The 27,190-nt window shown below is 47.7% G+C and overlaps 2 protein-coding genes across 19 annotated transcripts in view; one reads left to right on the top strand and one right to left on the bottom strand.

The window, feature by feature from the left end:
• The window catches only part of MACF1 (microtubule actin crosslinking factor 1), a 414,929-nt gene that overhangs the window by 46,209 nt on the left and 341,530 nt on the right, over positions 1-27,190 (bottom strand). For 16 of the 18 annotated variants that reach the window (XM_060258444.1, XM_060258431.1, XM_060258437.1 and 13 more), the window contains 12 exons: positions 12,952-13,113; positions 11,912-12,082; positions 11,261-11,427; positions 9,189-9,348; positions 8,159-8,485; positions 5,824-5,908; positions 5,151-5,392; positions 4,523-4,729; positions 3,567-3,686; positions 2,628-2,735; positions 1,971-2,189; positions 1,081-1,284 (listed from right to left, as the gene is read on the bottom strand). In XM_060258444.1, coding sequence (XP_060114427.1) covers positions 1,081-1,284; positions 1,971-2,189; positions 2,628-2,735; positions 3,567-3,686; positions 4,523-4,729; positions 5,151-5,392; positions 5,824-5,908; positions 8,159-8,485; positions 9,189-9,348; positions 11,261-11,427; positions 11,912-12,082; positions 12,952-13,113 — 2,172 coding nt within the window. The remainder of the gene's footprint in view (positions 1-1,080; positions 1,285-1,970; positions 2,190-2,627; positions 2,736-3,566; positions 3,687-4,522; positions 4,730-5,150; positions 5,393-5,823; positions 5,909-8,158; positions 8,486-9,188; positions 9,349-11,260; positions 11,428-11,911; positions 12,083-12,951; positions 13,114-27,190) is intronic. The other 2 variants (XM_060258442.1, XM_060258448.1) reach the window with 1 other exon arrangement.
• AK2 (adenylate kinase 2) overlaps positions 23,485-27,190 on the top strand; it is a 436,257-nt gene continuing 432,551 nt past the window's right edge. The window contains exon 1 of the mRNA XM_060258463.1: positions 23,485-23,491. The gene's annotated coding sequence lies outside the window, so the exon portion shown is untranslated. The remainder of the gene's footprint in view (positions 23,492-27,190) is intronic.

Below are 27,190 nucleotides of genomic sequence, written 5' to 3'. Positions count from 1 at the left end.
CTCTGATCATTCTTCATACATGCTTGGAGGGGAGGGGGAAGACGGGAAATGCTTGCTGTACTCCCTAGCCCACCCACTGCCACACAAAACTCAACCTCCATAAACTCCTGACCTGGAGAGGCCTTCTCTGGTAGTCAGATATCATCCCCTTTGTGCATTTGTGAGACTGAGGCCCCTCAGAAAATGTGAGCAGCAATGCCATTAATTAGACTCTCATAAAACCAGATTAAACAAAATACATGAAAGTAAGCAAACAGTATACCAAAAACAATGGCACTCAGATTTGAACATAATATGGTCTGATTCAAATTGGGAACAAGTCTGGTCGTCACCAAGTTTTTCTTCTAAAATATTTGCAGGTAGATTACAAACCATAAAACTCATGACCCGGTGATATCTACCTCCCACAACTATGTCTCTGATTGATAAACAATATTCCCCAACTTGTAAAAAGCAATGTGGGACTGATGCTACGTTTTTTCATTGCTGGTGGCAATGTCCACCAACTCAAGATTACTAGAAACAAATTATAGCTAAAATCACCCTGTGCACCCGAGGTAACACTACTAGAAAACTGGACACATCTAAACAGAAAACTCTAAATGGGAACTAATCTCAATCTTATTATCCATTGCAAAAAATGTCATAGCTACATAATGGTTGAGGAAGGGTAAAACGCCCACTACACAACATTGGTTATGTAATATATGGGACTACTTCATTCTTACTGAAATGGCCTATGCAAACTCCAACTTATCCCCTAAAAACTACGAGAAAAAAGGCTGTGGCTGTATGGCATCTGGTACTAGAATATTTAGCTCAATATCATATTATTCCAAAAAATCCTTTGTACTTAACTATGATTTAATTTTGTTTTAACTAATTTACAGATTTTAATTTTGTAATGTATACTGGTAAATTGTGGTTTAAAAGTTGATGTTAAAAATTTGAAAAAAAATGTAAATAAAAAAATAAATAAAACCACGGATCACAAATTTTCCAGCCTGTCCCCTTCCCCTCCCCCCCATGATGCACATGGGCTACAGGTCTGAGATCACAGCAAACAACAGGGTCACCAACCTGAGTTGACTGTGAGATGGCCTCATCCAGTGCCAAGGCCCGTTGGCGGACCTCCTCTTTGATGCGAGAGTACGTGGCCTCGGCCAGAGAGTATTTCTCCTGCACCATCTCCCCTTCTTCTGGGTTTAATTCCTTCAGCTGTGGCCCGATTTTCAGCAACTTGTCAATATGGGGCTTGTGCTCAGCAATTGACTCCCTCCATTGCTACAAAGAGGAGAGTCAGAAAGAAGGAGAGTTTGACAATCAACATTTCCTGTTTTATCTTCCTCAACGTAATCTGCTTTCTTTACTACTGACACACATTTAGCTGACCAGTTTCACTGAATTATCCAGCATACATAAATATTTAACTGTAGGACTCTCTTACGGGGATAATTTGAGAGTTGTGGTTTGTTGCTATATTTTACATTATGTTTTGTAGGCTGCCTTGAGCCACAAGGCAATAAATAATTAGTAAAATGAGTCAAAGATCTCTTTTCCACAAGAGCAGCCACCCTCTAACCTCATGCCTGCTAAGCTTATTCAGGATGCATGTGGCTCTCTTGCCAAATTAACCAGGGTAGACAGGGTGCCACCCACCACCTGGAACTCATCAGAAGGGATCTTGATGTCTCTTTTTTAAGCACAAGGGTTTAATGAAGATTTTCAGAACTGAGTTTTGCAAGCCAAAGAGCAACTGTGTTTTGATCCCTTACAGCTGGCTGGCAGAGGAATTGCCACCTGCCCTCACAGCTAACCCTCTCCCCAAAAGCGCCACAATGTTCATTTCTGGTAAAGTGAAACAGCAAAGGATTGGCCTGGAGGCAGAATCTCTACAAATTCCCCATACCTGGAGTTAAGAGTAATATAACCCACAAGGTTTCTCTCAAGACCTCCCAGGGCACACTTACCCTCATGTCTTCCTGTTGCTGTTTGAGATGCTCGTGGTCAATGGCTGGTGGTGGCAGCTGCCCAATCAAGGCTTGCATCTCTTCCAGCCAAGGGCTGAGTTCTTCATACGTCTCCCAGAACTGGTTCACCAAGACCTGGGCCCGCTCCAGGCAGGCATAGCGCTCTGAATTGAGGTGGCTGACTTCATCATACTGGTTCGCAAGAGACTCTGTCTTCTCCTGGAAGAAAAAGGGAGGTTCAGAATGAAGAGACCAGAATGAAGGAGCCTCTTCTGCATGCTGATTCTCAGGAGCCAGCTTCATGAATTTGCACCACTCGATAGTGAACTTCACATACTGCCTGAATTCTGCCCCATCTGTCCCACATAACTATTCTCTTTTGAGTTTTGCCTGACCTTACATCGTAACATTTTGCTGTCTGGATTAATGGTTCTTTGGAAGGAGGGACACTTATAGCAGAAAGCTGCCTAGGTCAGACCCAAGTAAGACTTGATATGCCTTGTATTTCTCTTTGTGCTCACTTTGTTTCTTAAGCATAGCTTAGTCTCCATAGGGATGGGTCTGGATAGGTGCTGATTCAGTTTGGCTGGCCTTGCTTCAGCACAATCACCTGGACAGCTCCAGGTCTTTTGTAGTGTTCTCAAGAGACACCTTTACCTGAAGCATGGCTTTCTGCTCCTCCCCACAAGTGCCAAAAATTTCATTACGCTGGCTAAACAGCTCATCCACCGAATCTTTGTGCCGAATTATGTCGATAGAAAATGCCTGCAAAGGTAAAATATGGGACAACAGAACAGAGATTAGGCAACCAAAGCATAATACGCAAAACAAACTCTGTATCTCTCTCAGGATATGTTTCTTAACCAAAGTGTAGCCATCTTCTTTGCACCAAAGGCACTACTTCAAAGCCATCTAGATTGTGTGTGTGTGTGTTAGATGCTGTCCAGTTGCTTCTCACTTATGGCAACCCTATGTCCTACCATCGACTGCCTTGCTGAGATCTTCCAAACTGAGGGCCGTGGCTTCCTTTACTGAGTCAATCCATCTCATGTTGGATCTTCCTCTTTTCCTATTGCCTTCAACTTTTCCTAGTACTATTGTCTAGAATCTGTGTTTTTGCTCTGTACTGCATTGATTCTACAGCTGCTCCAGATGGCCAGAGACCAGCCATCCTGTTGAAGACAAATCCCTGTAATTATAATTCCTGGACCATCCTGTTTTAAGTGTTTTGTCCTATTTGAAATAACAACTGAAATGCTTTGGGTGGTGTTGAAAATTATCTGCTCCCCCCACACAACTGCCTCAGCTGCACAGGAACCAAAAGCAAACATGGTTTCAGTCTTCACATTATTACCAGCTCATGTGCTCAACCTGAGCCATGGCAGTGAAGCTGGTCAGCTCTAGCCAATATGTCTGCTCTGGAAGCATTCAACCCAGCCGCTGGTGTTCCTTCACTACTTTTGCTTCCTGCATCACCTACACTAATGCCACGAGCAATCATTCTACTCTGCCATCCACCTTTGCTTAGCAGCCTGTTTTCCATGCTACACTTTCCCTCGAGGAATCCCACTTTCCATCTTGCCAGCCTTTCTATACCTTCTGGACCTGCAGCTGTGCAGTGGTTTGATCTTGTTCCAGGCGGATTGGACCAAGAGCCATCAGCTTCCGCTTTGTCTCTGCAACCCAAGCAAGTTCTGCATCAGCCGCTTGCTCATACTTGCACCGAGAAGGAAAGGAGAACACAAGGTGGTTAGCAAAGTACAATGGGGTGAACCTGGTATGCAAACAGGAGCAAGACCTAACGCTGCACTTATGTTGGTTGACAAGCAGCAAGCTTAAAGACTCTGCTGATAATTGTCCAGCATGACAGCAAAAGAGACTGTGGAAGGAAAGTCAGCAGAGAGGAAAGGAAGAGACACTGACTGCTTGCCTGAAAATAGCTTCAGGTAGGTAGCCATGTTGGACTGCAGTAGAAGAGCAAGACTTGAACTCAAAAGCACTTTAAAGACTAACCAGAATGCCAGGGTATAAGCTTACAAGAATCAAAGCCCCCTTTGACAGAAACTGTAGAAATCATGTTGGTCTTTAAGGTGCTGCAGGCTTGAATATTCTGGCTTACTCATCTTTCACCTTTTCCAGATTCCCATGACCACACCATCATCTTCTGAAAGAACATCTGCACCCCATCCAAATTGGAGTTCAAGCCCACTTAATACTTCTGAAGGTTGATGGTGGTGAAGCACATGAAAAATTCCTGTGTGTCTGAATTCCTACTACAATTTTGGACTGCTGGTTCTTGCAGAGATGAGGTTGTCAAGCTTCTTGACACCTGCATAAACGTTTTGTAGACTTGGAAGATCAGAGATCAAAAACATCCTCTGCATCACAAGCACAACCATGACAAGGCTGCCCTCCACTGCTATCCAGAATTTCCACTGCTCCTTTCATCTGACTGGCTGTGATTTCCCACTTTGGTTAGAAAGAAAAGCTGGTGGCGGCACCTTGGAGCATCTCTGAACACCACTGAAGAAAAGAGACTCAGAGAAAACTACCTGCTGGGATCTTTGAATCGCGGCATCTATTTCTTCCACCCTTTGCTTGATGGTGTCGCTGATCAGCTTGTACCGTTCGTTGGTATCTGAGACAAGCTTATCTAAGCCTTCGCGGGCACGCCAGGGCACCAGTTCCAGCAGGGCACGGCTCACCTCGTTCACAGTGTCCAGAATAAGCCTACGTTCCATCACTTCCTTCTTCAGTTCCTGGAAGGGGAAAAAAACCATGAGTGACCATGAACTCGCCTTGTTCCTAGGTTGTCCAAGAGGGAGCTTTTGGCTTTGGAAAGAACTCTGTGGGTGGTCAAAGGCAGAGTCCGTTTCTTGCTTTTACATTTGCTGCTTGTAGGACAGGAGGGGGAAAAACTCCTGCTGTCAAAAAACAGCACTTCCTACTTATCAGCAGGAAAGCATGTGCTCAGTTTGCTGCAATGGAAAGGGTAGAATGATGCTTGTCACAGAGACAAAGAGGAGAACAGCATTCCCTGCCAGTGGCACATGGCTGAATCCTCTCCTTGACTGCAGTCATGCTCCCCTATCTCCGATCAATGGGTGCAACAGGACAGCTGTAAAATGCAAGATGCTTTCTTTAAAAGGGTTCAACTTTTTTACAGGGGATGTTCCCTACCTTTTGCCTCTGCTGGAACTGAGGAATCTGCTCCCCCGTGGGGGAGTACCCTCCACCAGATGTCAGCTCCTCCTCCACTTGACTCATCCAGCCAGTCAGCTCCTCGTGCGTGGCCTGGAACTTTGTGGCTAGCTGCCGGGCTTGCTCCAGTGTGCGGAGTGCCTTCGAGCTGGTGGTGGTTATGTCCGAGTAACGGGTCTTGATGCCATCTAGTTTCTCCTGGATGAGCAGCACTTCCTCCCCTAGGGAAATACACAAGGACTTTAGCTTGAACAAGCCCTATCATTTTATAGAATCATAAAGTTGGAAGTGACCTCCAGGATCATCTAGTCCAACCCCTTGAACAATGTAGGAAACTCATGAATACGTCCCCCCACACACACACTTACCACCAGGGACCCCTGCTCCATACCCAGAATCATTTGGGTTATAGCTACTTAGGATTTTAAGCCTGTCTTTTCAAAATCTGCTACTCCCACCACCCTAGTCTGCACTTACATCTTTCCACTGCCTGCTTACTGGAATGTCCTTGAAGAAGGAAAGAGAATCTGAAGGGCAAACTCAGACCCAGCTTTTGCAGATGTTAGCTCCCCAGGGGCGTCTACTCTTGGTTATCTTTGTTGGAGGATGTAAGGGTGGGGAGGCTTGAGTCGAGCATACTTCCTTGTCTCACCTGTGGTTTGTTTCAAAAGTGCTTGTCCATTCTTAATGGCCTGGTCTACATTCTTTTTCCGGTTCAGGATCTCATCATTCAAGGTCTAAATGGAAGAACCATCAACAGCTGAGTTTAACATTTCACCTGGAGACATTTGCCTTATTCTGCAGAAGACCAAAGCAGGATCCTGCTGGGGCCCACCTGAGATGGGCAAGCCACAGCCTGAGAAACACACCAGCCTCGGGGAAGCTTTTCACCTGGCTGACCCTCTACCTGTTGGAAGCACTGGCCTCACCAGACTTTGGCAGCAGCTGGCAGGCTGATGTTCCTGAAAAGCAGCTGAACAGCTCAGGGGCTTTGAGCGGAAAAGAGCAACAGCATGAAAGAGGAGCCACATCTGAATCTCTGGCTGCTTTTGAAACAGGAAGAGCTAGCATCTGGCCACCCCTGACCTATATTAAGCAGGTGAAGGTGGCAATCAAAAGATTTGATTTGACTTCCTTTCATGAAGGCCTCTGTGCTCTTGTAAGGCACCAGAAAAGGGGTGCTGGGTGCCCAAAACTTCATAATTTAACCACAGAAAATCAGCCTCATGCAAACCTCAAGACTGGCCACTCTGTCAAGGCTGAAGAGCTGCCTTCAACTGAAAACACCTCTAGCTAGAGACATAGAAGGACAGTCTTTCTAAAGCTTTATCCTACCCGGAGCTTCACCTGCATATTTCTGGCATCAAAAGAATACCACTTCAGGAGCTACTACAAGAATCAGGATTTAACAAGCTTAGAGAAGAATCTGAACAGCTCCAGATGCAGTTACTCCCTTGCCACTGAATTAGCCTAGTCGGATAAAGGCATGGGGAATGATTGCCTGCCAGCTCCTTCTGCTCCTCTCCTCTAAACTACCAAAAATATGTCAAGTACAGGAGGTTACAAGACATCCCTGGAAAATGAACTAACCTCTATGGTCAAATGAACACTTTCCTCACAAAGGGAGGCAGTGGCAAGAGAGGGAAGCTATTCTTCCATCCCATTTACTCTCCAGTGGCTGTGCTTTTTAAATAGTTTTATTGCCTTGCTGACCCAGGTTTCTGAATTTCCTGTGACTCACCATGGGCAAGTCCTGGAGCAAGTCTATTTGCTAAATAAACACATATTTTCTGTGGTTCAGGTAAATCTATGAAAGCAACGCTTATGAACCAGGACACATAGCAGGAAATTGGGTCCTAGCACTTTCCCAAAGCTCACTGGAGGGTCTCCTTTCTTAGCAATGGCAGAAGGGAAAAGCTGCTGCCTCTCAAATAGCTGTGTGAATCAGCCACTAGGGTGTTGTCCCCCAAGCCCAACTTTGCAAACTTGAATTTTCCATTTGAGCACAATTAATTTCCCAGCAACCCTTCAGAAGGCAAATGTCCTCCACTTTCCTCTCCATGTGCTTGGGATCTATGCCATACACCGCAGCCATCAGTAGGGGCTATACAAGTAGGCCATGCAGACAGTCACTGGGTCAGTTTTAAAGGGCTGCCAACTCAGTCCTGGGGAGGAGGGGGGAAATCCTGGGTGCAGTGGTGAAGAGGCAAAACCACCAATTAATGTGACAAGGTGACCGCTTCAGTAATCACCCCTCTAAAATGATCACCTTGTCTGTTTGTTTCGGTCGTCAAAATTTTCCCTCAGAAAATGGCATGGTAGGCACTGGTAAAGATTTAAACAAATGTTGGTTTATTTAAACACAAGGGCAGGGAAGGGAATCAGTTCAAGTTACTGGAGTATTCAAGTTATCGGGGCAGAAGAGAGATTTACACGCCCAGTCCAATAGTGACACCAATTGCCTCATAGAAGCAAGTGGCTGCCATCAACTCCTATAGAGGGAAACAAATACAAGCTCTGCATTCAGGAGAGTGCTCTGTTGGAGCAGACACAGTCCCGCCATCTTCCAAGAGTAGGGGGATGGGGGGGCACCATCACTTACAGTGTGCAACGAACACCTGTATATAGAAACAGAGACACCTGGAGCATGAGAAAGCACTGGAACAAACAGACCCTCAGGTGTGGGCACTGTGTTATTCACACACTGGTGAAGTAAGAGAGTAAAACCAAAGGGGCCAATTCAAACATGAACACAACCATGAAGCTACCATAAGCAGACCCTTCATTCTTAGTTTGGGGGATGACCATAATATGGTCCTAAGCTCACAAGACTGCTACATGGATTACCATAATGTACACACTATTCTGGCTCACCGGAACCAGTTAAAATCAAAATACAGAATGATTCAAAGGAACAGAAACACTGGAATCCAAATGCAATGTCATGGAAGATGGGGGGGGGGGGGGGGGAAAGAAGCGGTGAATACCAGCTGCTCGGCATGCTGTTTCTGCAGGACATCCCGTTGGTAATCCTTGACGGACACCGAGATGAGCTTGTCCTCAACCTCTGCTAGCCAGTTGAGCACCTCCACCTCGTCCTCCCCAAAGAGCCGGGCATTAACCAAGGCCTGATCGAGAAGGGCAGCCTTCCGGCCACACCGGTCACAAATCTCATCATAGCGAGACTCCAGCAGATCCAGTTTGTCGCCCAGTAAGACCTGCTCGGCTCTGCAGCTCAGGGAGGCCAGAGACTGCCCCGTCCTGACTGCATGAGCCACAGACACGGCCCGGCTCTCTATCTCTTCCTCTAGCGCCTGGAAATTGAGGAGAGTAAAAGGAAGGGGGGGAAAACACAAAATGGACAAGAACATGTGATTTGAAAATGGAACAAACACAAAGGGGGGAAAACACAAAAGTCAATGAAAACTTTTAACCAAAACCAAATAATGGAGATGGCTGATAAAAATATACACTGCAATACATTAAATAATATATCAAATAAATGGTCTGAATGAAGGGAAGGGGTTGAAGAGATGACTTTTGTTTCATTCTGTTCTGGAGGTCAGGCAAACTCATTAACAGAAGTGAGGCCGCTTTTTCATAGCCTAAAACCAAAATTAAGGAGACTCTAACAGATCCACTTGTGCCGAGCCAGGTTCATACCTGAAGAGAACCCCATGGTTGCTTATAAAGCTTCTCATTCACTTATACCCCCTGGTATTGGCTGAGCTGTTTCTGACATCATAGAATGTTCAAAAGCTTTGAGCTCAGGACTCAGAGATCTAATTAATAACAACTTGGACAGTGATATTTTTACTAGCTACTCAAGTTCAGTCCTGAGGCTTAAACACTCAGACCTGTATGCTGAATTCCAACCAATCCATCTTGACTTCAAAGCATTTTCCCATCACACACATACATACATGATTGTATACAGGGACATATGTCTCTCAGCATCAAATACATCTCAACCCAGCCCAACCGCCTTTGCCATTGTCTTGGCCACCACTCCCCAACCTTATGCCGGGTGATCTGCTGCTGGATTTTTGCAGTTTGAGTCCCAATGGGCTCCGAATTGGCTAATTTCTTTTCTGTCACAGTCAGCCAGTCAGAGATGGGTTCTGACGTCTCATGGAACTGCTTGGCCAAAACCAGGATCTCCTCCAGCTGATTTTGCCTGTGGTAAAAAAAGCAAACAAATCCATACAGAAATCCAAATGGGCACATTTAGCATTCCTGAAAGAGTAAAGCGATGAAATACCCAGAAATTATTTGTATCCCCACAGTTTTAAAAGTTTTTTGAGACCGCAAGTTTTCCGTTGGACCTACAGCCTCACTGAATCCAACTCCGTAGCCTTAAGATGGTGTTGACAAAACTCAGAGGCACACATAGCGAAGCTGCTTCCAGCTGACCATTGTTCCATCATTCGAGGCAAGCAATGGTGGTCCCAGTTCTCAGGGAGATCTCCCTCAGCAAACCTTCTTGAGATTCTAATAGGCTAGAAGAGCCAAGGACAGGACATACAAGATCTGCTCTACTGCTGAGATTCCTAAAGACATAATATAAGTATTCTTCTGGATTTCAATAGGCAGCCACTCTCCAGGGTATTGAGGGTTTTTTCCCCTGTGCTCTACAGAGATCCTTTTAACTACAGATACTGTAGTTATGTACAGTACAGTTAACTACAGTACTGCAGTACTGTAGCTACAGATACTGGAACCTGAACGTGACAATTGGAATTAGTAGGGGCCAAGTTGTATCCAATCTCTGCAACAATCTACTGTGAGCACAGTGCTACTGGCACTGACTATGCAATTCCTCTGCCAGCCAGACTTATGGGATCAGCGCACAGTTGCCTTGTGGCTTCCAAAACTCAGTTGTTATGATAATTCCCATTAAACCCCTGTACTTATAAAAGAGAGACCGATATCCCTTCTAATGAGGTGCAGGTGGAGGGTGGCACCCAGTCTACACAGGAGGGGAGGAACAATACATCCATCTAATCCCCACAATTCTCTTACCTAGAAGCAAGTGAAGATTGCTGTTTTACAACTTATCTGAGCATAGGTAACCTTTTAAACATCTTTCATATCTGTTACCACCCTTAGCAGTGAATGGAATCATAGTTATATTTGAATTTTTAAATCTTGGATGCTTGGGAAAATGTGTCATGTAGGGGGATGGAGACATGGGGGCAGCTTGAGCAAGGAGAAGTATCACAGTGGGAAATGATACAGAGAAATGAAGCAAGGTGCCAAAGAGCTTGTCCCATTTCTGATCTTGGATTCCATGCCTGCATCCTATCAGGTCACATTATGATTCCACTGCATCACTCCTTCGCTCATCAACCTTTTCCAGGTCATTTTAACCATTTTAACCATGCACTTTATAAACTCCACATGAAGCTGCCGCCTCCTGAATCAGGTCTGCGGTCTTTCAAGGACAGTACATTCTACTCTGATCGGCAGCAGCTTCCTAGGGTCTTGGGTCTTTCCTGTCACATGGTATTGTATCCTTTAAAATGGAGATGCCAGGGACCTTCTCCATGCTAGGCCGATGCCCTTAATCTGAGCCACACAGCCCCTCCCCACAAAAAGTCTTGGAATTTCCCACAATGCAACAGGGCTTCCTGCAGTTGAGCAATTCTCTGCGCCAACTACATGTGGCCATCGCATACAGGAAGTGGAATGAATTAACTGCAAAAACAGTGTTAATCCAAGAGTTGGATTCTGCAAGAAAGGGTGAACCTGGCTTGATGGCGGGGTGGTGGGGTGGTGGTAGGGCTGAGCTTTCATAACTGTCCCCCACCAGGTTTCTCAGTGCAACAGCAGGTTAATCTGGGGGTGGAAGGGGGAGGAGGAAGAACCTCTGTCTCTCCTGATCCCACCTCCTTGCCAGACACCCTATTCAAAGTTGCCTTAAGGGTTTCTATCTGGCATCAGGATCCCACATCCTGAAACAACAGAGATTTTAGAGCAAATAACATTGAAGATGCTGTGTGTGGGTGGTAAAACAGCAGCCTCCTGCATGTCAGTGAGAAATTAAAACACCCTCCCTAAAGTTGTCCCCTGCCTGGCTGTGTGCTTACCTGGCTGAGGCCTTGCTGAGGAGGCCTGCCCAGCGGCTTCCAAGGCTCTCCAGCTGCCCAACTATCTTCTCCCTGTCTGCTGGTTCGGCTGACTGTGCTATTCTTCCACCCTCTGCTTGAATCATCTCAACAGTTGCTTTCCGATCATCCAGGAGGCGCTGCAGCAGCTTTGGGCCAAAGCATTGGGAAACAGTTGAAAGAACGAGTATTAACCACTTTGCAAGCTCCCATGGGGGAGCAAAGTGAAGCATAAATGAAGCAACATCAATGACCCCAACAAACCAGCAATTTTCATTCTGCCTCCCAGAAGTGTCAACCTTCTCCAGTGCCTGAAAAATGAGTTCTCCTATTTGCTAAACTTCCCTTCCCTTGATTATATCCCTCACACCTGCCCGAAATCCCTTTTCTTGGCTTCTTTTTCACTATCTGCCATGCCAGGATTTAACTCTTCACTACTGGGACTTACCTATTTCATGCTTTTCTAAGATCAGAGCTTTAAACCCTGCAAGGTGTTTTTTTTTAAAAGTAGCCAACAAATTCAGCAGGCACAGCTAAGACACATCGTGGGAGATCTGGCACTTCCTAGCAATCACTTGTGCCTCCTGGAAAAGAAACTGGGGGCTTACCTCTCCTCTACACAGTCTCACTCACCTTCTGCTCCTGGATCTGGGCCTTCACCACTTTGTATTCCGCCGATGGAGGCTTCTGATTGGAGATGAGCTCCTCGGTGTCCGCCAGCCAGCTGAGTAAGGGCTCCAAGGCATCTTGGAATTTCCCACAATGCAACAGGGCTTCCTGCAATTGGGCAATTCTCTGTGCCACCTACATTTGGCCAACACACAGGAAGTGGAATGAATTAACCAACTGTTTGCAAAGCCCAGTTCATAGCAAAAACTGTTACGTGAGCCCAAACTACTCAAGATGCTGGAAAGTCCATAGTTCAGTTCCTATTTTTCCCCTCTTCTTTCAAAAAGTAGGCATGCACCCAGCTCCCTGCCTTTTCTAAACATACATGCATTGAAGCTCATTGACAGCACTCCCAGACTTGGGGGGTACTTGGCCTTCTGCCTTGCTCTGCCTCATAAGCAGTGCCTGAAGCAGATGTTTATTGCCATTTTGCAGGTGGGAAGCAAAGCTAACCCACCGAGCTTCAGGCTAAGTGGAAACTTGAACCCAGACCCTCTTTATTCATTTGACCTCTAGCTGGTGTGTGCTACTCTAGTCTCTCACTGCTCCATCAAAGCTGATACTGTTAAATTCCTTTGAGTGGGTCCTCTCTTGCTTCCTTAGAAAGCCCTATGAAGCTCTATACCCAATAGTATGTTATACACACAGAGACATTCTCTCTCTCAATGCCAGTTCTCAGCATTTGGTCACATGCTTGGGTGACTGAGAGATAAAGCCAAGGGAACTGCGACATGCAAAGAGGTGCAGGCTTCTTCCTGAATATCTGATGTGACTGGGAGCAGGGTCATTCTATAAGCTAAGCATCCTTGAGTTTGCAGCTCTGGGGAAAAGGGAAGCGCTGCCTTTGGGACTCAGGCTGTGTGTGGGGTACACTTGGGCTCAGACCTACCTACTGCATCCCAAAGATTTTCTTGCAATATACAAGCCCCCCCCGCCCCCCCCCCACACACACGACATATTGACAGGCCCATGGCCAGTGACTGAGAAGAACCACTGCTCCTCACCTTCTTGTTGAGCGTGTTCCAGCGGGTGTTGATGTCTTCCATATCATGTTCCAGGCCCTGAACATCACTGTTCTTTCCTGCACTCTGGATGAGTCCCTGCCCAAGACCGTTGACTTGCTGCAGTCTAAGTTGAAGCGGGTCAACTTGCTCCTTCTGGAATGTCTGAGCAAAGGCCGGAAGAAAGAACAAAATGGACCTGGGTCACCTCTGGAAATCACTCAGCTTTTAAAAGGATAGATTATGCTTTTATCCTGCCTCCCTGCAGGGAGAAGTGCTGCTTCCCTCACTATACCTTTATAACAGTGCTGTCAAGTAAATTAGGCTGAAATAGACTGTCTGGCATGAGAGCAGTTTCAGAGCCTCCTTGGCTTAAATCCAACAGACCAGGGGTGGCCAAACTGCGGCTCGGGAGCCACATGTGGCTCTTTCACACATATTGTGTGGCTCTTGAAACTGCAACCACCCCATCAGCCAGCTTGGAGAATGCATTTAAAGTTAAAGTTGCTTTTTTCCCCACCACTCCCTCCCCCCATCTCCCAGCTCTCAAACCCGACATTCATGTATTGTGGCTCTCAAACATCTGACATTTATTCTATGTGGCCCTTATATTAAGCAAGTTTGGCTACCCCTGCAACAGACTGCCCATTATCCTACAATTGCAAGGAGCCACTTAGTCCCTTTGTGGAATCCCTGTATATTGACAGCTTGCAAACCTCCACCTCCAGCCGTGGACGCGTGCCAGGTTGCCTACATACTCTCCTGATCCCCTTTTCACTACAACGCACTGATCCAGGAAGCAGCACCCAGAATTGGAAGAGCCTCACTGAGGCTCAAGACACAGGGCACCACCAGCCACCACGATGGGGGGGACCAGGACTCTGCCCTGCTCTCCTGCCATGGACTATCATCCTATGGACTTTCAGCCTCCTGAATCACTGGACACACCATGCACCACTGGCCACCATGATGGAGGTACTAGGGCTCTGCACTACTCTCCAACCATCTTATGGACTTTAAACATCCTCTGAGTCACCAGACACACTGTTTATGCAGAAATATTCCATCTTGAACCAGCTCCTTGCTCTTCATGTGAAGTGCATAAACCCACATTTTCCAGAGCTTGCTTGTTATTTATTCATAACATAAGTGATTATATTTTAAACATTAAATAAAAGTCTGTCTTTAGGGCTATGGTGCCTCTGTGGATCTGGGATATCCAACTTGCTGGACAACAGGAATTCAGCTCTGCAGTTCTCATGAGTTGGAAGAGCCTGAAAAGACTCACTGAGGCCCAAGACACAGGGCTCAGAAGGTAATACAAACCAACAGCCCCAGAAAAACTGGATTTACAACTGAGGTGCACTCACAGTCAAGCCTTGCAGTCCTAGAAAGTGAAGCCTGAGAGTACCAAAAGAAGCACACTGCAACTCTTGACATTGGGAAGCAAAGCAGTGCATTGTTTTTAAAAAGACAAACCACCAAGGAGAGGGAAGATGAATGCATTTCCTGCTTATCTGAGAGCTTCCCACGTATCTGGCTCGTTCCCAGTCTGGAAGCCTTCTGGGGGAGAAAGAGCATCTTACAACAAAAGGGCTTGGTAACAAAAGGAGGGAACCACCTGGCCCTGGAAAGAAGACAGACAGCAAGATACAATCCTGCTCTTGCAAAGGACAATTCATGTCTGAGAGCCTCAGATCGCATAAATGCCTGCTGACAATCAACAGCAGCCCCGGTAATAGTTTTCCCATACAGGAAAGGGGGGGGGGGGGCTAGACCACCACTACCACTATGAGGTCTGAATGCTCTGATGAGTGACTCTGTGGAATGACAATCAGCCCAAACTGCTGATTGTCACATGATATGAACAAGCTACAAGATGAGGGTGAGGGAGAGTCTAATGGCGAGACTTAGGACAGCTTCATATACTGCCAATTCCTACACAAGATACACTTCCAAGTGGGCATCTGTACTGAGTAGATGGCAACACAACAATTCTACATGCTAGTTTCTAGCCACGTCTGCCAGTCTTTGGTCACTACTGATGTAAAACTGTCCCTGAAGGACAACTGATAAAAATGGTTCGCAGCACAGTAAGGATCAGTTCAGAAATGCTGGTTCATGATTTGATCCTTACACTTGATGACTCAGTTGCATGTGTGAACTGAGTCCATTGAAAAGCTTTGTGCTACTAGCTGGTGGGAGCATTGTATATGATCTACAACAGGTGTGGCTCTCCAGATGTTTTTTGCCTACAACTCCCATACTTGTTGCCAACTTCTACCTTGTATAAGGGGTAAATTGGAGACTCTGGATTAAAATCTCTGCCATAGACTGTTTCAGTATCAGCTCCTCCCTGGTGAACAGGAGCAGCAGCCACCTACTTCCCAGGGCTGGCCAAACACAACCAAGCGGTAAAGAACACGGGCAACATGGCATTAATCAAAAGCAGCAGCTGTATATAGCAGTGGAGAAAGTGGCAATGTTTGCCCAGGACTGCTGAATAGCTGAGGCTCAAGCCAAACTTATATTCCCTCCCCTATGCAGGAAAGCTTGGCCTGTGGAAAGAGAGAACATGAGGGCTTCATGCAGCCAGAATCTTGTTTGCTGGAAGAGTTTGGGCCAGATCACTCTCAAAGCCAACATCAAGGTCCCTTCTTAGGGCAGGCCTGAGAAAAGAGGTGGAAGAGATGCAGCAGGGTCAGCCTGGGCCTGGCTGCACTTGAGGAATGGATGCTTACTTCTTCTTTCATCTCCACAAGCCTTTTCTGCTCCTGAAGTTACTCTAAAATTTCTTGGTGCAGTAGGACATTTTCCTTCCAGCTGGTCCCAAGCCACCACTTCTCACAGAGGATCCCTTTTTAAAACCTCCAAACAGATCTCTTTTGTAAATCTCCCCAAAGGCAGTGTTTTCTTCTCCCTGGGCCAACATGTGTTGGGATGAGGAGCATACGCATTTGAGTTATCATCATCCAAATAAAAAGCCCTGCATAATCCAAAAGCAAGCAAACTCCTAATAGCAATGGAGACTGCCCAATAATGAGAAAGGTCTCTGCTCTGCCAGGAAATGCCCCAGCAACGACTGTACAGAACAAGATATGTTACCCAGAGATATCCCCACAGTCCCTCCATCGCTGTCTCATTCTCTTCTGGTTTTGCTTTATTTACAATATTGACAGACACCTTTCTGGAGGAACTGGGCAATATACAGCAATTCAATACAATGCTAGTCATAATGAGCATACGATCTTTCTGCAGACCCAAGTAATAAAAACATCTCTTGCCGTGTTACTTTAATCCACACAATGATTGCTAACCACATATGTAGCACACATGTACTACTGTGGTTTAGGCATCACAGGATTCCTTCCACACAAAACAGTGAGGGGCAGGACTGGAGAAAATAATCCCATATTCCAAGCAGGGGGTTCTGCCCCCCCCCCTTTCAACATTCCTTCAACACCTATTTCTCCAGCTTAGGGAAGGTACTTGCTATCTTCTGCATGCAAAGTCCATATTCTGCTAGATATATGGCTTCTCCCATGTTAGGCTTGGTCTGGGAAGACCAAGGCTCAAATCCTAACTCAGGCATGAAGCTCAATGGCCAACTTGAAGAAACCAGCCAATCTCAACCTAACCTACTTCGCAGGTTTGTTGTGAGGATAACAGGCATCACACTGAACTCTTCGGAGGAAGAGAGAGATACAAATTAAATAAGCAATGACAGCCAGAACTCACCACCAAAAGCACTCTTCTGACAAGCAGGTATCCCTAAATAGTGACTTCTTTAATTTAAAAAAGAGCCAAACATTGAACAGCTGTTTCCAAAAACAACTGTGTCCAAATATCTCCTGGAGGTCAAGCAAAGGGATTTACTTTTGCTGAGGGGTCCTTGCACAGGACAGACGCTTTATTTCTGAAGTGATACAAACAGCAAGACTTTTGTGGGGAGAGAGAGAGAGAAGGAAATGGATTCCTCTCTTGCAGCTTGTATCCAGACATGGAAATGTGCCAAGATATTCAATGTAGATGCTGTCCAGAGAGTCCCAGAACTATCCTGAAATGGGGTGGGGGGAGACTGACGGAAGCTTGGCAACAGACTCACCCATCTCTTTCTGTTTCTTTTGCACTACCAACACATCTATATAAATGAAATGGGCTCTCCTACAAGATCCACACACACACACACACACACACACACACACAACAAACAAAAGAAGCCTAGGCCGATAAGCCAGGCACGCAAGCCCTCCACTGGCACACGCCACCACCTCCTCCAACACACTCAGGCCTTAACCTCCGGTGCTAAACTTATTTTTAATACTATCACAGAAGAGGTATGTGCAAAAGCCCAAGCGCAAAAGCCCCTTGACGCAACCAGGGAACAGCTGCAATGCTCTGGGTGGGTATGATCAGAAACAAGGTTGGGGAGGGGGAGAGATTTTTTTTTAAAAGCTAATTAAGCCCCCCTCCAAAAAAGCTAATAAAAGCCCAAGAAAAAAGCTAACAAAAGCCCAAGAACTGGGCTTTTATTATTAAAAAAAGCTAATAAAAGCCCAAGAACTGCCTCTGCAGAAAATGCATGAAAGCAGAAGTGGTTCTTCAAACACAGACACTCCCAGAGAATTCCAGAGCACAGGCTTAAGGAAATGGTCAGCTTATAAAACCCAGTTTTGACAGGGATAAACAGATGCAGGGAGAAGCTGGAAAGCTCAGTTCTGCCATGGAAGAAGGAGCGGAGTTATTACTAACTGTGCTGTTATGCAGAGGAAGGCACATGGTCAGTTGGCTTGCTTCAAGCATGGCATGAGAAGCTGAGCCAGCGAGGTGCAGTGAACCAAGTTTCAGTATATAAGGCCAAAATTCAGATCCCAGGAAAGTTACAGGCAGTGTTCCCTCTAAGCTGAGTTAGTGTGAGCTAACTCACTGGTTTTTAGCCTCCAGCTCACAGATTTTTGTCTTAGCTCAGGAAGGATGACCCCAGAGCACAATAATTTATGCAGTAGCTCACAACTTTAATGCCAGTAGCTCACAAAGTAGAATTTTTGCTCTCAAGACTGCAACTTAGAGAGAACATTGGCTACCGGATGCTTAGAGGCATGTAACTCCCTCAAAGCCTAAAAAGTCTGAACTCCTCTGGCTACAGATAAATATTATGGGATATAGTTTGACAGCCAAGCCCCTGGAACAATGAAGCCAAGGTGTTCTTTTTAACAGGATCAAGGTGAAAAGCTCTTCAAGACAAAAGCCTGAACTAATTAAAGTGATCACTATCAGTAAGCTGTTTGTATGAGTATCTGGAACTGTGATCAGAATGTTTCTGCATTCACTTTTCTGAAAGCCAAGTCCTATGGAATCCAGAAGGACTTGGAAATTCTGAATAAATGTGCCTAAAATCAGGTAGCTTAATGCTATTTACCTGTGCTTTTAATGCCACCTGTACTGGCCCACTAGGTTGGAAATCTTGCATTAAAGATGCTAAGGTAATCCTCCTTCAGATCCTTCTACTTCTACAGCAAAGCTTTCTAGTCTCAGTCCCTATTCTCCCCATTTTAGCTGTTTTAGCTATTCTCCCCAGAATCTACATTATACTCAACTGGAAATGCAAACTCATATTTACACAGATCACACAGCTGCGGTCCCAAGAGACTTGCCAGTCCCCATAAGCTGCTGCAAAATGTGCAAAGTAGCCCTTGCCTTCATGGTGTTTCCCTTCTCCCCTGCACAGAAGACAAAAGAGGATTCCCAAACTAGAGAACTGCCTCTCCCATCCCATGCAAAGCCATTTTGAACACCAGTGAACTAGCAATGAGAAATTTTTCATATCCAGTAACTCCTCCCCCTCTTTTGAACCACCCAATGAAACTGAAGCAAAAGTTTCCTGGACAGAGAATTCACCAAGCTGGCTTTGTGGTTCCACTTCCTTTTTCCTAATGACAAGCCGAATTGTAATGTTTTAGCAGGGGGGCCAGCCTTTCAAACTAGACCCCCCCCCCGCCTTTGCTCACAATTGGAGCTGTTTTCCACGTGGATAGAATGCCACTTCAAGAAAGTTCTCAGGCCTCTGAATTTTTTAAAAAAAAGAATACGTCATTGCCTCAAGCATGAGAATTTGCTATTGAGCAAAAAACCTATGTAGAAAAACTTCACACACTAGCTTTGCTGACAACTGCCAAAATCAGTATCCAATAGCAAGAAAACCCACGTCATTTATAACTCATCAGTAATACAATCAGGTTTTGCATAATAGCTCCATGTCACAAATTGCTGTTATACTTGCATATTTTAAATTTTGTTTCAAGTTTGTTGGTGATTTCCCCCCCACTCCTTGTGAATTTGAACGTCTTGAATAAGGAATTGGCTTTTAGATTTTATGTGATGCTATTATAGACTGAATTTACTTTAGACAATTTTCCTCTCAGCATCCCCATTTCCCTCAACAATGAGCTCTGCTGCTACCCACACTTAATCAAACTGTTTCTGCAAAGAAAATGAAATTTGCTTCCAAACACATGGGCAAAAATGTTAGGTGACTAAAACAGTCAGTTCAAGGCAACAAGCAAAAGGAAGGAAAGCATCTGTCATAAGCCTGTAAACGGCTAGTTTGCCCTCCTCTGCAATGCCTCTCCCATCCCTCTCCCCCTAAACCACTGCTACCAAGATCACAATGTCTGTCTGTTCAGTGACCTCCCCCCTCCCTTTAAAGGAAGGGTATCCCCTAAGCTTTCTAAAAGAGAATCAAGTCAGACAAGCTTTGTACTCCATAAATTGCCTCAGTGAACTGAGAATTAACTCCCCACTTCCTCTCCAGCTCCCTCCAAAGTGATTCAATGTCCCACACAACAGCTTGTGGGTAACTGAGAAACAAATACCTCATTATCTGGAACCAATCCATCTGTTCCAGCAGGAGGCTCTTCAGCAGCAAGCGAGGAGGCGGAAGGCCCTTCCGTGTCTAGCACTGCCCAGGACGGCTCCTCTTCCATTCCAGGGGCTCCTGAAGCAGACTGCTGTTGCGTGCTACAAACTGTATTCCACAACACATCAGGTATCAGGACAGAAAAGCTCTCTTCTAGGTCAGGTAGTGCAGCAGAATCTGCCAAGCCTCCCATATCCCAAGGCAAAGGGAGATCAAGAGCAGGTATTGCCTGGATGGATTCTTCTGGGGAGTTGGCCATTATAGCTGTGGTAGACTCTTCCCATGAGAGCAGCTCTTCTTGGCTTGGAGACTGAGCAGGCTGGTTTTCCAGGCAGAGTGGTACTGAAACAGAAGAGGCTTTCTTGGGGCTTGGCAGTGCCAAGGCAAAGGTTTTTGCACTAGCTACCCCAGTGCCCATCAGAAGACCATCTGTACCACAAAGGTCCTCATCAGCATCTGGAGAAGCCCCCATATCTGGGGCTGAAGCCACAAGCAATGATAACATGGGCTTTTCTGGAGTTGCTGGACCACTGGCAGGAGTTCCCCCTGAGGCTGCAAGCTCCTCAGTGCAATCTGGAAAGGTGTCAGGAGCTTGGCCACTATGTACACAACAGACGGAGACAACTTTGTCTCTGACAGAGAAGGCCAATTCTTTTGGACCAGGCTGTGCAGCGCACACAGACTCAACACAAAGCGGAGAGGAGGCAATTTCATCCTCCAGCTCAATGCCACTTTCCCCGTCCCTCAGTAGTTCATCTTCCACACCCTGACAAAAAAGTGACTCAAGGACTCCATATTCCAAGAAGTCTACCTCTGCAACTGGACTGCCCACTGTTACCTGTTCTGTTACCTCTGGTGTTTGAGGCTGAAGAGATACAGCGCTGGTTGAGACATCTCTATCACCCGCTAACCCTGCCAAATGCTCCAGTTGACCCCAAGGGCTGGGGTCTTCAGCCTTCAAGTCCTCAGAGGAACCTGGGTGGTTCAGGGGCTCTCTGGAGTCTTGATCAAGCACAAATCCACTTTGCAAAGGCACCCAAGAACTATCTACATTGTCAGTTTCATTAATGTGGCTCTCATAGGGGGTGTTCTCTTTGTCTAGTTCTGCAACTTCATCCTCAGAAACCAGCTCTGGGACATCCCAGTTGGAGAAATCAGTCCTTTCAGAAGGGTTGGGCTCATTGCAAGCATCCAGTCCTCTTTCTGTGATGCCCACACCTTTCATCAGACCCAAATCTGCCTGGGAGTCCAGCTCTTCTGCAACTGTAGAAAGTTTGTCAAGTTTTGGGGAAGTCTCTTCTGTCCCCCAGCAGGCAACAGGAAGCAGTGGCCCCTCAATTTCCCCACCCACTGTCAAAACATGAGCACATGGAGGTGTGTCTTTGCAGCAAGAGACTTCAGCTGAAAGCACTGCAGAGTCCAACAACCCTTTGGCCCTGTGCGTTTTCACCAATTCCACCCCATGTTCCTCTATCTGACTTGCTAGAGAAGAGAGTGAGTGTTGAGATACAGCATTCTTTGCAGTGGGAGGACTGGAAAACAGCACTTTTTCAGAGTCCCCAAACATTTCCCGTTCAGAGTAGGACTCTGAAAGGGTTGGCTCTGTTGTACTTGCTACTTGAGAGCTGTATGTGGCATCAAAGTCTTCCAGATCTGACACCACAGCTGAGTCTGCCGTGCTGGCTTCGAGGGGAAGCAAGTGCTGGGATGTTTCTGTCGAGTTCTCAGAAAGCTGCTCCAAGTCCTTCAGGGGGTACAGCTCTTCTGAATAAAGGCTACTATCCTGCACCTCCAAGCCAACCAAAGCTACCCTGTCACCCTCGTCTTCGTCCATGCAGAGCTTCTCCAGTTCAAGAAACATCTGGACTGAATCAGTGTCTGAGAGCTGCTCTAGGGCAAGGGGCTCTACCCCGGAAGCAAACCCTTCCATTTCCAGGTGGCCTGTCACTGTGTCTCCTGGCCAGGCAGCGTCAGCATCACCCTCTCTGAGAGTGGCAGTGAAGTCTCTGTGTGTTTCCTGGGGAACGGGAGCAGAGCTGACAGGCTGCAGCAACTGTGAGTCATCCCAGCCCTCTTGCCAGGGAGATGGGTGGTTGGAGGTCCCTTGGACACCAGCAAAGCTCTTGCCCGCTTCCATGACTGTCATCGCTGGAGCACTTAATTGTTCCCTTTCTTCAGAAATATCTGTCAAGCCGCTATGCCTTTTCTCAACAGCCTTCTCTCTTTCTGACAGCAAGCCTTTCTCCTCCCACACCTCCTCAGCCTCCATCATTATCAACCGCTCATCTTCTTCAAACCTCAGCTCCGACTCTGTTTTCTCTCGGAGGTTGGGGGTAATGAGAATACTCATCTCCGGATCCAGAAGCTCTTCGCTCAGGCAGGGAGACAGGGGCACCGTTTCTATGACGCAGTCGCTGTCGTCTGCCTCCAAGGTGTCATGGCGCCCTGCACTCAGGCCTGCTTTGATGGCGTTTTTCATGACTCGTGGCCACGTTGCACTCGCAAGCCTATGATCCCACCGTCTGCCACTGCCTGTAAGGTCAACCACCATGTCTGCAGGTTCCAGAAGTGGCTGGCATTCATCTTGTGAAAACTCACAGAAGGCATCACTTAGCTGCTTCACCACCTGAATTTCAGGGACTCCGGGCGGCTTCGAGACATGCTCCATGGTTAATGGCTCAGACATGGACTCCCCGTGGCATGACTCTTTTGGGCTCTCTAACTGGGTGCTTGAGTCCTGCTTCTCTTGCAAGGATGGGTTGGAAATGCCAGCTTCTGAGACTTCACTCAAGGAGGCCTCGATCCTCTCAGCAAACTCGGGGAAATTGGGGGGCATGAAAGACTTCCAAGACCTCCTGTTGATGTTTTCCTTCTTCTCTGGGTTGGCTCGTCGCCTGGGCGGAGCTGGAGCTGACTTGGGGGCATCGCTACTGAGTTTCAGAGCATCAAAAATGACCCTCTCGTCTAACTTTTTGCCCTCAGGTGCCTTTGATTCAGTGCTACTGGGAGCTCCTAAAGTCCCATTGCTGGATATTGTGCTGACATCTCCTTTCTCAAGAGTACTCTTGGAAGGCTGGTTAAGCTTGGACCCCTGATCTATTTGCTCATTTATCCTCATGGTGTCATAGATGGACCTCTGAGGGACGTAACAGTCCTCTATATAGCCATCCTCATCCTCTCCCTTCCCCAAGCAAGCAGGACTCTGCCTTAAACAGTCAGGCCTGCTGAGTGGCTTGCCCATACTTCAAAGGGGAAAAAAAGAATTAGAATAAATCTCTAAAAATGGAAAGTAGACCCACACACCCTCAAACCATTTTTCTCCCTTTCCACACACAGCAAGAAAAAAATCAGTTTTTAAAAAAAGCAGTAAAAAGAACCCTTAACAGCAATCCTAAGCGGATCCCAGGCCGCACCTTGTATCCCTCAAAACACCAGGGAAACGGTCTGTGGCCCCGCAAGTCCGTCGATGAGAGGCATATTCCATGGCTCCTGAGGTCCAAGGCAAGCGGCGGATCAGCAAATGGCTAGCGGAGTCCTCTGCCGCAGAGATTTCCCGGTCGCGCTCGGGAACAAAGGCCCAGCCGTGCCCGACCTGGGCAGCCTCCCGACCGCAGGCAGCAGCGCCGCCGTCGCGCCCCAGGCTCTCCCTCCTTGCTCCGGACGCCGCCGCCGCCGCTTCCTCGCAGCTGAAGCGCCCCAAGTTCAGCATGCCGCCCGCGGAGTCTCGGGGGCGCCCCGTCTGCTCGCCATCCCCGCTTGGGCCAGCCGCCCGCATCTGGGCATGGCCGGAGGGCGCCTCCGACGGAAAGGGCTGCCGGCGGCGGCGGCGGCGGGGAATGGGCCTGGCCAAGGCCGCCTTCATTTGCCGGGCCGCCCCGCCGGCTGCTGACGAGGGGAGCTGGTTCCGGGCGCGCCGCCGTCGCTTGCTGCCATCGCGTGGACGCCCCCCGGACGGACCGAGAGCGGGAACTTAGTTGGAGCCTTTTGTGTGCAGCGCGCCGCGGCCCAGCCGGGCCCGCCTCTCCCGAGCCGGGGCCGCCGCGCTGGGCCGCAGCTGTCACGGCCCTTCTTCGAGCACAAACTTCTTGCCACAGGAACAAAAGGCTGAGCGGCGAGGCCGGCTGGAAAGGCAGGATGGAGCTGGCGGGCCGGCCCCTCCGCCTCCGCAGCCTTGCAGGGCGCCGGGCGCGCTGGCTGGCGGGCGGGCTGCTGGACCCACGCCGCGACCCGCCCCCGGGAGCCCCGGTCTCCCTCGGAAGCCAAAGGCTGTGAAAGCCCCGGGCTCGGCCAGCGCGCCGCCAACTCCGGCGGGAGGGGAGGGGAGGGAAGGGGCGGGGCGAGAGGGGCGGAGAGATCGGCCGAGGGCGGGGACCAGAGCAGCAACGGCCGGGGCGAGTCGGGCTGCGAGCGGAGAGCTGCGCGGTGAAGGAGGCCCCAGCCAGGCGCGCCCGACCGCTATTGTTCGCCGGCGCTCGCCAAAGAAGCCAGACGCACGGGGAGGGGGCCGAGCGAAAGGCGCTTGCTGGGAATCCCGAGCAAAGGGAAACAGCGGAGGTCGCATTTTGACGCCCACTCACACCCCCCGTCGCCTCTCCAGCCCGCGGAGAGGCGAGGTCCCCTTCCGCTCCCCAGCCAGCGGAGGTCCCCATTCCGCGGTCCTAGCTGAGTTTGGGCAAAGGACCACCCCCAACTTAAGAATTAAAGCGGAGGCGTTGAAACACTCCATACACTGAAGGGGGAGACGCAGAAATTCTGTGGCTGTTTGGGGTTGCCAGGTCCGGGTGCGGTATTACCTGGAGATTTTGGGGGAGGAGCCTGGGGTTTGGGGAGGGGAGAGACTTCAGTGGGGTATGATGCCAGAGTCCACCTTCCAAAGTAGCCATTATCTCCAGATGAACTGATCTCTGCCACCTGGAGATCAACTGTAATCGCAGGAGATCTCCAGCCACCATTTGGAGGTTGGCAACTGTGGTAGCAGGGGATGCCCATGCAAGCTCTGAAAATGCAAATACAGCACCCTGTCATTGAGCATATGCAGAGTGCATTTTCCTCACCACTAAGGAAACAAAGACCTTCCTCAAGACCTCTGAGCTCAAAGGCGAAGGCTGACTGACAGCCCCAGGGGTCAGCTTTGCAGGCAGCTTTAAGCTTTGGCAATTTTTTTTTTTTTGTTAAAAAGGATTTAATTCCTGTACTCATGTCCCCTGCATAGGTTGTTTTACTCTTTGAAATTGCTGACTGGGCTTTTTCAAGAAAGGACAGTAGGGAATTTAATGAACATATTAATAGAGTGCCACTGAGGTGGGGGGAGGGTGTCTTATGGAGCAACAGCTTAGTGGCTGTGGTGATATCTTGGCTGCCACACAAAACCAGGAGAGCGCTGCAGGAGCACGCAGCAGCAAATCCCTCTCATTCCCCCTCATTAGCTAACTGCCAATAGACTTAATCAGTGCAGGTCATTTCTTCCTGCAAGGGTACAACCTGCTTTATCCACCACTCTGGCAAATCCCCACTTCCTCCTTCTGAGAGGCAGCTGGGCCCATGGTTCAAAATGCAGCTTGCTACCTCCTGTTAGTATGATGTTGGGGGTAAATCTTTACAAAGGTACATTTAATACAAGTGTTCTGACTAGACTACTATTTCGTACTTTGTTACAGGGTTATATTGTTCAGCTGTTCTCCTACAACATGCCAAGCCTTACACTGGTGGAAGGGCTTAGGGGCACCCAGCCCCAGCTACAGTTCAAGTCCTAAGCCCGGCAACATTGGTTTTGAGCATGAGCAAAGGGCTTTTCCAGCATCACCACTCAACCACCACAACCAGACCTTGTGGCAGACTGTACCACTCTTCTTTCCCAGCAAAGCCACATGAAGAATGAGCCAATGGAACCAAATTGCACAAAAGCAACCATCAGCATCTACATTTTCAATTTTGGGACATTTCAATGCAAACTACAGAATCGGGAGTGGGGGCAGGCAGGGAGGAAATGCCAAAGGTTTGTCATGAGCTGGTGTGGCAGAAGGGAGGAGGTTTAAATGGTGGGGTTCACACAAGTAAATTCAGAGGAGAGACAGATGCAACATAGCCTTGGAGTTTGGCAAACTATTCTCAGCAACATGTCACAAATTCAGCTAAAGACACAGTTTGAGCCAGGGCGGCTTTCATCACCTTCCTCTTCTAATGCACTGATACACAGTGCTTCTGAGCATGTGCAAAATGTTTTCTCTTCCACAGTCAACCCACACACCTCTGAGAGTTGAGAGTGTGGGTCTGGGGGCAGCTTCAAAGCTGATTCGGACTGCCTTGGAGAAATAAAGTCCTAAAATCAAAGACAAGAACTTCCAAGCGCTACAAATATTCAGCAAAAAATTTTATACTGTGGAATTGGTGAACAATGCAGAAGGAAACTTGATAACCCTGCCCCCCAGTACTGCATAGATATTCACAACAAGGCCCTGGTCCCTGAGGAGTCAGAGCAGATTCCTGCAAATTCTCTAGCTCATTGCTGCTAGGTAGGAATTTCAAACTTTCTACCGTAACTTGTTCACCCTGGAATGCTTGCATGTTACAGAGGACACCCGAACTCATGAAGCATTAGTCCGTTAAGGTCAGTTTTATCTGCCAGTGGGCTCTCTGGGGTCTCAGGCAGAGGTCTTTTACATCACCTACTGCTTGGCCCTTTTCAATGGAAATACTAGGCCAGGGATTGAACCTGGGACCTCCTTTATGCCAATCAGATGCTCTACCACTGAACCACGGCCCATTCTGTCAAAGTCTGGAATGCAAGCACCATGTGCAGACTAGGCCACACCCTTCCCTGGGTGAACAGAAACTTATCTGGTACACCCTGCAGAATATCCGTGGGGCAAAGCTTGCTGGAGAGAGAGATTCCTATTCTTCAACAGACCTACCCTGCCAAGCATCACTGCAGACACTCAAGACTGCATAACATCATACAAGATTATGATAAAAAAAATAACCCAACCAATTTAAATGAGAAAGGGGGGGGGGAATGATAAGGTTTCTTTTCATTTCCTTTACAATGCAAACGAATCACACTTCCACCTATTCTACAACCCCCACCCCAATCAACCTAATCAAAGCTGGAGCACAGGTGTACTGCAAACAGAAATCTGGTACATGCCACACAAGAACCCAGCTGGGGTAAAAGCTTTTCCTGTTAATCAAAGTGTATTTTAAATGCTCAAGGGAGGAAAGCTGGCAAATAGATAGCTGCTTTTGGCACATGGGCTGAAGGGATGGCTCTTGCTGTGGTGACCTGGATTATGCACTTTGGGTATATTCAGACAATGGAATTCATTGAAC

The sequence above is a fragment of the Heteronotia binoei genome, chromosome 17, assembly GCF_032191835.1.
Source record: "Heteronotia binoei isolate CCM8104 ecotype False Entrance Well chromosome 17, APGP_CSIRO_Hbin_v1, whole genome shotgun sequence".
Classification (NCBI taxonomy): domain Eukaryota; kingdom Metazoa; phylum Chordata; class Lepidosauria; order Squamata; family Gekkonidae; genus Heteronotia; species Heteronotia binoei.
The sequence above is the reverse complement of the archived record's forward strand: the minus strand, read 5'-3'. Positions and strand labels throughout refer to the sequence as shown.